This window comes from Semicossyphus pulcher, unplaced genomic scaffold, assembly GCF_022749685.1.
Source record: "Semicossyphus pulcher isolate SPU_LCO1_2020_fin unplaced genomic scaffold, fSemPul1.0.p SCAF_20, whole genome shotgun sequence".
Taxonomy (NCBI): Eukaryota; Metazoa; Chordata; class Actinopteri; order Labriformes; family Labridae; genus Semicossyphus; species Semicossyphus pulcher.
The window spans coordinates 8,634,526-8,644,172 of record NW_027211694.1 but is presented as its reverse complement, the minus strand read 5'-3'; the positions used below and the strand labels follow the sequence as shown (position 1 = coordinate 8,644,172).

General features: G+C 38.8%; 2 protein-coding genes across 2 annotated transcripts; both read left to right on the top strand.

Moving 5' to 3' along the window:
* Nucleotides 1–388: 388 nt before the first annotated feature.
* LOC138599212 (protein mono-ADP-ribosyltransferase PARP11-like) lies at nt 389–5,565 on the top strand. Its single transcript, XM_069670715.1, has 8 exons — nt 389–502; nt 742–866; nt 1,436–1,556; nt 1,649–1,724; nt 2,053–2,125; nt 2,444–2,571; nt 3,809–3,960; nt 4,052–5,565. Exons 1-8 carry the CDS (start codon nt 463–465, stop codon nt 4,366–4,368), a joined length of 1,032 nt encoding a protein of 343 aa, XP_069526816.1. The 5' UTR covers nt 389–462; the 3' UTR covers nt 4,369–5,565.
* Nucleotides 5,566–5,748: 183 nt separating this feature from the next.
* LOC138599614 (protein mono-ADP-ribosyltransferase PARP11-like) lies at nt 5,749–8,386 on the top strand. The gene is made up of 7 exons (XM_069671359.1): nt 5,749–5,914; nt 6,034–6,148; nt 6,229–6,298; nt 6,434–6,497; nt 7,565–7,698; nt 7,785–7,936; nt 8,036–8,386. Exons 1-7 carry the CDS (start codon nt 5,813–5,815, stop codon nt 8,332–8,334), a joined length of 936 nt encoding a protein of 311 aa, XP_069527460.1. The 5' UTR covers nt 5,749–5,812; the 3' UTR covers nt 8,335–8,386.
* Nucleotides 8,387–9,647: the final 1,261 nt, after the last annotated feature.

The following is a 9,647-nucleotide window of genomic DNA, read 5'->3' as shown; positions in this document are numbered from 1 at the left end:
AGAAATATGCAGATATGAATGCATCATAATGTCAAACGCTTAATTGAAAAAAAACATAAATGTAACATTGATTCATGCAAAAATCAAAGTTCACTAGAAAACCCCAATTTAATAATTTATTGGTTTATTAATAAATTAAAACTACGGATCAGTTGACCTATAAGTGTGTCTCTTTTGCGTCGTATTTTATGAGCTGAGCGGTTTGTATTTAAAATCTTAGTTACACCACTTTATGGCTGCGGTAACTGGGCAGATTGCTACCTAGCAGGACAAATTCAGGGCATCAGCGTTCCAGGGAGCGAGGACGCGTTCCATCGAATGACGCAATGACGTTCGCTGCGTGACAAAAAGCAGGAAATAAAAGTAAACAACGCTTAGAAAGGAAGACAAAAATGTTATATACCGTTAGTTATGCATCCTTATTTAGAGTTTTTATTCTTAATGGGGATTTATTCAGAATGAATGGCGGATTTATATGCTGATAAAGACAGGCTGAAAACTGGTAAGACTCCCGTAGAGTTGAGAAAAGTCGGGTGCGGCAACTGCTAATGATAGCTAGCTTGATATGTCATTATCTTGTATTATTTGAATTTGTTTACATGATGAAATTCCCTTAGCAACCTCTCCTTGACGTAAGGTTTGTCACACGAATACAACTTCCTCTTACTCTGCCTGTACTTTCTTATATGTTACTCGCTTTTTGTCTGAGTGTCTTCGCCTGTTTGCACCTATTAATTTCAGATTCAGCAATGTTAGCCATCAGATCGTCCGAGGAGGAGTCCACTGAGATGGAGGACATGGACACCTCCGAGCCCAACTGGTGCTGGTTCTACCTGGCTGAGTGTGGAGTGTGGCATATGTTTGAGGTAGTCACAGTACAACTTCACACATCACTTTCCAAACAGTCCATGTCCTGTGTTTCTCGTCTATTGCCCCTCCCTCTCTAAAACCAGGAAGTCTAATTGTGTGCAATTGAGAGCCAAGACTCTGTAGGTTTAAATGTCAATCACAGACTAGTTCAACCACTTTGATTTAGGCCAATTATTCCCGGGTGAAGTCTTTGGCTGGCACATGATCAGAGACTTAGTGTAAACCCCATTGCATTGTTAGTTTCAATTCACTCACTTCTTTTGCTTCTAAGATAGACATTAGTGAAGCAAAGTTATTTTTCAAGGCAAAATGTCAAACATTAAATTTTTCCCGATTGTAAATGTGAGAATTCACTTCTTTTCTTGGTCTAACTTTGTTGTAAATATATTGATTGTAAATAGATTTTGTGGTGTTGGACTATCGATCAGACAAAACAAAACATCTGATGATGTCACCGCGTATTTAAGAATGTTATGATGAGAATTTTCCCACAGCTTTTTTAAAATTTATAAACAAATTCAGAAATCAACTATTTACATTTTTATAATCATAACTATGTTGTCAGATCGATCCCAGTGCAGCCTGCTCTGTGACCAGCGCTCAGATTGAGCAGTGCTACAACAGAAACCAGCGAGGTGTCATGGAATTCTACACGGCAAAATACACCTACAGACTGGACTTCTCAGGTAAACTAATACTAACATTTACATTATAATACACTTCATCTAACCCTGAAAACTCTGAGTGTGGTGTTAATCTCCATTAAATTCCTCACCAGTTATGCGGCAGATAAACGTAACGACAGGGAAGCAGCGGCCAATCAAACGCTCCCTCCACTCTGCAACTGGCTTCAGGTAAGATTGGGTGGTTAAACGGGACTTCTTTGACTTGAACATCTCCCAGAATAAAATAGCAGGATGAGATTGTGTGTATCAGGAGACCACCTTTTCAGCAAAAGGTCAGGGTTCAAGCATCTGCCAGACTCAGGAGTCCTGTACGTAACTTCCACTCAGCTCCACAGGGAGTTACGGAGCAGCAGCATCAGGCACAGATATCTTAGATGTTTCTTTTCCTTATTACATGATTTTCCTTAATAATATTAGTGTATTGATTTAATGTAAATGCACTCAGTCTTACACTGTTGTAACCCATCTTCTCTCTCTGATTTGATCATTCTGTCAGGTTTATTTGTGATAATCTTGCCTTGCCTGTTCCGTGTCATTGGGAGAGAATTAACACAGATGAGCCCTATCAGGTGAGTAAGATAGCATATATTCACACACACAATCAATACCTTATCCCCAATTTATATACACATGCATGCATCATTTGCAAACCTGACTTTGTCAAAAGTCGCAGTTCAAAAATGTATGAAATTTCAAAATAAAACCAGCTTATAGCTCAAGTAATTGTAGCCCTAAAAAATAAAAGATCTGAACGCAATTACCATGAAAAAAATGTGACCACTATGACAACAACCTTTCAAACTGCTCTCACTCTGCGGTTGTCTTCTACTCTATTATTTGCTTTTTCACTTTCCAACCAAGCTTTGATTTGGTTTGTGTTTCTGCAGCTGATCCAGCTTGGAAGAGACACCTATGAGTTTAAAGAAGTGGCCAGACTGTATGAGAGGACCATGGATCATCCGATCAAATGTATACAGAGGATTCAGAACTTGGATTTATGGGAATTCTTCTGCAGGTAGACATTTGTTTAGTTGTTTTTTTTGGACTGCGCCATCTTCAGTTTGGTCGTCTGTATTAAGGCCAGTTCAGGTCAATGATTCGTAACGCGACAAAACGGTTTCAGAATGTTGCAGAGAAAATTGCAGCTGTGTGAACTGGTTAGTTGCAGAGTGTCTGACGCCGTGGCCTGGAGTTTTAAAAAAAGATTTGACTTGTCAAATCTCCAAATGTTGTTTTAGAACAGAACAATGTAGCTAGGCACCCTAACTCTCCGTCTTCGCCGTTTATTAATCAATGTTACAGCTAACATTGCGAGCGTGTCACTGTCACTGTCATCCATTTCTTTTTATAACAATAACATAAATCCAGCTCGCTAATTCATGTAACCTAGGCCTGAAGGTGGCTGCACACTGCCCAGACAAACGCTGACCAACTGTCGGGTCAGAGTTTGACATGGACGGTCGGGTTTGGTGGAGTCGCAGAAAGTCGGACCAATGTGCGCCTTTTCCCAACAAACCGCAACATTCTGAGATTGGTTCCCTTAAAAACGCGCCTGTACTCACGTGCGGGACATCAGTACGCACGACTTCCGTCCATGTCAAATACAGCAAAAAGTTAAATAAGAAAAAGTAGGCAACAAAAGTCTGTGCTGTCAGCTCGTGTCTGGGCAGTGCGGAGCTGGCAGTCGGTTTTTGCAACATTCTAAAGACTGCAACCAGCAACTGCCAACTTGTTGAGGTGAGTTGGGAATTGTCTGTGCAGTGTGCAGTCACCTTAATACTAACGTTATAGTATTAACTATGTGTCGTTGCTATGGAGACGGTCAGACGCATCTGTGCGTGATTGTTTCTTTGATGTGAACGGCCCAGCTTTAGAACGTTTACGATCAGATGTCGAGGGATTCTTTTGGCAGCTGCATCCTGTCTCGTTGCGAACCATTGATCTGAACTGGCCTTTAGCCGAGGACTCTGCCTCGAATGTGATTTGGGTTATTTTACGATTATTTCTGTATGTAGTGCATCCTTAAGTTTAGAATGAGACTTTCAGAAATACTATGTTACTTTTCTCAGCTCTTACTACAAACGAAGCTTTTCTTCTGTTAAACCCAAAAGCTTTCTCGCTTTTGAGACTGAGTTTGTCTTTTACCTACTGTAGTTTTGAGCTCAGACCTGTAGCCCTTTGTAGCTTAAAAATACACTTTATATCAAAGTGATGTTCAGTGCTCTGTTGTCGTTCCCTGGTTCTCCCCTAAGGAAGAAAACCCAGTTGCGAAAAGTCAAGCGCACTCTGGATATTGAGGAGCGAATGCTGTTTCACGGCACAGGACACAGCAACATACAGGCTATTTGTACTTTTAACTTTGACTGGCGGCTGACAGGAAGCCATGGAGATGTCTATGGCAAAGGTAGACCCTTCTGTGTTGTGATATAGCAACATGAAACAATTCACTTTACTGTATCGGTCTGATTTTTAACATTTACCTTTCCGTCCTGCAGGGAGCTACTTTGCCCGGGATGCCAAATACTCGAGTAAATTCTGTCACACCACAGGGAAGCACAACACCACCCTGCAGAGACACGGACTCGCCCCGCCAATATTTGCGAGTGAGCCACACTACAAGACAATGTTCCTGGCCAGAGTGATAGTTGGAGAATACACAGTCGGGCATCCCATGTACTGCAGACCGCCGTCCAAGGACGCCAGCTTCACCAACTTTTACGACAGCTGTGTGGACGATATGGCCAATCCAAAGATTTATGTAATATTTGACAGCAATCAGATTTACCCGGAGTATCTGATTGAGTTTTACTGAAGCATAGCAAGAAGATATCTCGGCTGGATCTCAAATATGGAAATATTTTGGATGCAGACTTTAAGGGTGGGACGATGAGGAAAAAGAAGCAGTTCAATGGACATTCTTCTTTCGGATCCAGAGCCAACTGGAGCATAGGTCATCTAAAGTGCCTTTGGGGAAATTGGAAGACGGAGAAGACAGTAAAGGCTTTGTGTACAGTCTGAATACTGTACAGCTTATTCTAAATGGGCCCTTGTGTTTGGAATACTTCGGTTACGGAGGAGGAGGAAAACACTGACTTAAGATCCGCCTTTGTGGCATTTCTTTTTAATAAATGCAGAACCTGTGCTTGCTTGTTCAATCTCTGTGCACAGTTGTTTAGAAAAAAAAAGAGTGACATTCGCAGCCCGTAGGTCTAAGTGATGTCCTGCCATCAGCCGCAGCCCTTCCTTCACATCCACAGTGCCACGCATGAGCTTATTTACAGATCATGTCGACGTGATTTCCAAATAACGAAACCAAAAACCCCCGACATGTTCCCTCTCGCTCATTCAGAAACCCATCACCATCTGTGTGTACTTAGCGTAGGCATGGATCTTTCTTTGTTTTTATTCAGAAAAACGCTTCTACCTCTGCATTTTTTTTAAACCATGCATCGGTGCACTTTCCCCCCTTTCCATGAAAGGTTTTGTAATTGTGTCACAATGACATAAAGTCGTGATGTCGTGTTCTCTCGTGGTCCTCTAGCAATATGTACGTGTGTATATTTTCCGACCATTTACTTCTATCCTTAAAAAGACTTGACAGAGGTGGAATTTAGTTGGAAACAAAGTGCATTCCAAACAATAAAAGGATCAATTTCAGCGTCACGTTTGACTTAAAATCATTAGGGTGTGATGTCATCACCTGCTAAAGGAATACGCAGGTTTATCTTTGCACCTGGTGTAAATTTGTCAAAAAAAATAAATGAATGTAGCCAGCACATGTACAGTACTGTAATGAAAATTAACGTAATATTGCTTTGCTGTGTGCGTTTGTTGGATTCATTGTGTGAATGTGTGTGATTTGGAGCAAGGAGAATAACCTAAGGACGCTTTTGGCCACTAGGTGGTGTAGCAGTACAAGACTTGCATTTCCTCGCGTTCGACCAGTGAAGATCTCTCCAGTCTAAACACAGCTGTGTGTGTGTGAGTGCAGGGTGGATGAAGTTATATGTGGGTGTCTGTAATTTGCACATGTTACAGAAAATAAACTTTTCAACTAAAGTGTGTGTCTCTTTAAGAACATCTTTAATAGTAACAGGCAAATGATCTCTGCTTGTGATGTCACATGATGTGACATCACAAGGTGTGGCTTGAATTTATAACAGTCAAAAACACCTTAAGAGTTACTTGTTAGTTACTAGAGTCAGTCAGACAGTAGGAGGCCTGTTTAAACTTATTTATTTAGCATTTGTTATAATATGACAGCGTGGGGCAATGCAGACGTGGAATTCATGGACACATCAGACACCCCTTGGTGTTGGTACTACCTGGCAGACTGTGGAAGGTGGCACAGATTTGAGGTAAACTTCTTCAGACATTTATTTTATATTACAATCAATCTATAACCTTACAAATACACACAAAGAGTAATATTTCCGAGGAATACACAGCCTTCTGTTACTTCCTTTTCATTCTGCAGGAAGACCCTGATAGCCCCCTGAAGAGTGAGGATATTGAAAAATACTACCAAATAAACTCAAAAGCATCTTTAGATACATCTTCATCAGACTGTCGCAGCAAAGTAGATTTCTCAGGTATTTGACAGCAGTTTCTTTTTTACAAGTCCTTGTTTACGTATGAAGTACCTGGTTGACTTGCCTTCTGTGTTCTACAGCAATGTTGCAGACAGACCTCAAAACAGGAGCGCAAAGGCGGATCCAGCGGGGCTTTAACATCGAGAGAAGGTGAAATAAGGCAAAAAATCACATAATTATATAAAGTAATACTCAGTGAGTTCTGGGTAAGTCGTTCTATTGTTTTCAGTGAAATGAAAGTGAAACTAAGCAAAATGGAATTTAGTTAACCCTTTCCTCCTACAGTTGTTCCTGCTTCACTGCTTCACCTGTCTTCTGGGAAAAGGTTGACCCCACCTGTCCGTATCAGGTGACAATGAAATAAAGTCATTTAAAATATTTTAAAAATATCTCTGAAGTATATATTTACCAAGAAGTATATGATTTTGCAACAGGTATCCTGTTAATTTTACAGCTGAACGGACAGAAACCCAAGATGAACCAGTGTAAAGTTAGCAATAAGATAGCTAAAAACGAACTAAAGTATTAGTATAACTAAAGTATAACTAAAAGTATTCGTACAAATTAAAATGGTAGCCTTCATTTATTTTATTTCTGAACTAGACATAGTCCCTTAAGTTACTGATAATATTTCAGTCTTGTAAACAAATAGAATGAGCTGTGTGATTATTAGTTTTGGCAAGCTAGCTTGCTTGCTAGTAGCCCCAGTTTGTGGGTCATGTTAGCATCTGATAGATAAATCTGACGATGTTTAAAATCAAAGAAGAATGTTTATAAGAATTTGCTGCTGTTCTAAAGATGTTTCTAGAAACAAAGACTCTTCTTACCATTCTGGGTGAAAAATATTCAGTTATCACCATATGATAAAAGGATTTTTTACGTAACCTTCCTTCATTGCAACTCTGTCTGTAGTTAGCCATAATGTAACATGGTCTTACTCTCCACAAGACAAATATGGACACTTCATTTGGTAAGAAAATATAAAATTATAAGAAAGTATCATAAATATAGACGAATATAAGTGATAATTTTAATTTTAATTTTGTTTCCTGTTCTTTTGAATAAGCAAAAATATATCATTTCAAGCTAGCATCTTCGTTTGGATCAAAAAAACAAATCTTAACTTCAAAAACAGGTGGTGGTCGAACATTTCTTTTTTTATCCAAGCGTTGAGAGGAGTTGTCATTAAATTATCTTTAAGAAAAAAACTTTAACTTTAATTTTATGCTATTATATGACATTTCCCAAAGCTTTCTAGCATATTAGCCAATGCTTAAATTAGCCGAACTTTAAAAAAGATTAGGCTACTAAAGTGACAATCACAAACAATCATAATCATCAGACATTGCCATTAGAATTCTACACAGTAGATACTTTATTAAATTCTTTATAAATGTGTGTGTTTATATTTTACAGTTAATCCCTCTGAGTGAACTTACGCCTGAGTACAAGACTGTGGCCGGCTATGTGAAGAACGATGGGCTGTTGGACAGATGCATTGTATCGGTCCACAGGATACAGAATTTGGACTTATGGGAAATATTCTGTAGGTCGGTAGGTTTTTGAGTTTGGCTCCCTCCATTTACTTCCTAATCCCCCTTCTTTTTAATCAACATGGTACCTCTTTTTGTTTAAGGAAAAAGAAACAGCTAATGAGACTCCAAGGTGTCAAAGAAATACAAGAGAGAAGACTCTTTCATGGGACCGAAATCAAAAATGTTGACAAAATATGCAAATATAACTTTGATTTACGGCTTTCTGGGCAAAATGGCCACTCATACGGCAAAGGTAAGTTAAATAATACTATGCAACAATATCTAACCTATTGAAATATAGCTCTGACTGATACCTTATTAATTTGAGTTTCTTTAATTTCTTTCTCTTTAGGAATATATTTTGCAAAACATGCCTCATTTGCGGACAAATACAGCCGGAGCAGCTCAGATCCATTGCCGCTGTCTGGTGGGAAAACAGGAGATACATATGGTGAAAACACGAAAATAATATTTTTGGCTCGGGTGATGATCGGGACATCCGTTGTTGGACAGTCTTATTTCCAAAAACCTGATCATGGAAGTTCTGAAAACTCACACGACAGCTGTGTGAATGATATCAAGCATCCCTCTATTTTTGTTGTTTTTGATCCAAATCAAATATATCCGGAGTATTTGATTCAGTACAAATGAAGTCAAGACAGGGCATTAAGCACGTGCAATATTTACATGTCTAAATAAATATTTGTATAACTTAACTCTCGGTGGATGTGTTGTGTGTTTTATGCCAAACAACGTTATGGGGACCTTTACTGACAAATACTTTGTGGTTAAAATATCAGTGTGGGGACTTTGATTGACACACACGTTTTTTTACTGACACACCTTTTCTGGTTTAATTATCTTTGAGGGGACTTTTACTAACACACACCTTGTGGCGTAAATATCATGGGGACTGACGCAGACACTTTCACATGCACCTCTGTACATGGGGCGCCTGCTCTAACAACTCAGCCAAACAACGCCCCTTTTTTGGACTTTTATGACACATTTTTTCTGGGTTTAATCTCGATGTGGGGACTTTTATACTATCTGGTTTGATTATCTTTGGGGAGACTTTTACTGACACACACCTTGCGGCTTTGATATCGTTGTGGGGAGTTGTACTGACAGACACACTTTCTGGTTTTTAATATTATCAGGGCTTTATGCTAACACACTTTCTGGATTAAATATAGTTGTGGGGACCTATGCTGACACATTTCTAATATTGATATCAGGGCATATTGTGACACATTTAATATCGTTTTGGTTATATATCGTTACATATATAATATTGCTTACTGACACACACTTTCTGGTTTACCTATCCTTGTTGCAACCTTTCTTTGGCAAATATTTCTCCAGCATAAACCAGCACTCTAAGATCTCTTACTGAGCTGAAGAAGCTTTTTTCCCCACACAAAGTTGTATGTCTAAGCTTAGTCTTATCCAACAGCAACATGTAATGGAGAACTGTCACTCGTATGGACATGTATAATCTACATTTTTAAAAGAGGAGCTAGAATATGCAATTAAATGATTAAAAGTTATGTTCGATTAAGTTTAGCTTTTTTTTAAAAGTTAATAAAAAATTGGTATTGGTAAAATTAAATTAGAAAACTACAACACACTTTACATTACATATACTGTTCTAATGATATGACAATCTATGATAGCAGCTGAATTAATAGGTGTAGTATAAACTCTGTGAACAGCACATGCATTTACAAGAACTTCCAACAAGAACTAGGAAATCAAAACCTAACCCACATAAACAGAAAACGCATCAACACACCCTCATCAAATGTGTCGATTTAGACATTGTTATGTCAAAACTTAAGCAAATATGCCACACCTTCTCTTACATCACTTGCTGAGGTGTGTCATTTTACTGGAAATGTCGCATGAGTTTGACCCCATTCCAGCTAATTTGCCAGTTTAGATACATAGAAAATAAAAACTCA

Bases quoted from the DNA above. Each gene is read 5' to 3' on its own strand.
- LOC138599614 (XM_069671359.1), top strand. From the start codon at position 5,813: ATGACAGCGTGGGGCAATGCAGACGTGGAATTCATGGACACATCAGAC. The intron at 6,149-6,228 runs GTATTTGACAGC...TGTGTTCTACAG, and splicing joins CAGCAAAGTAGATTTCTCAG to CAATGTTGCAGACAGACCTC. The intron at 7,937-8,035 runs GTAAGTTAAATA...CTTTCTCTTTAG, and splicing joins TGGCCACTCATACGGCAAAG to GAATATATTTTGCAAAACAT.
- LOC138599212 (XM_069670715.1), top strand. From the start codon at position 463: ATGGCGGATTTATATGCTGATAAAGACAGGCTGAAAACTG. The intron at 867-1,435 runs GTAGTCACAGTA...CTATGTTGTCAG, and splicing joins GAGTGTGGCATATGTTTGAG to ATCGATCCCAGTGCAGCCTG. The intron at 1,557-1,648 runs GTAAACTAATAC...ATTCCTCACCAG, and splicing joins CTACAGACTGGACTTCTCAG to TTATGCGGCAGATAAACGTA.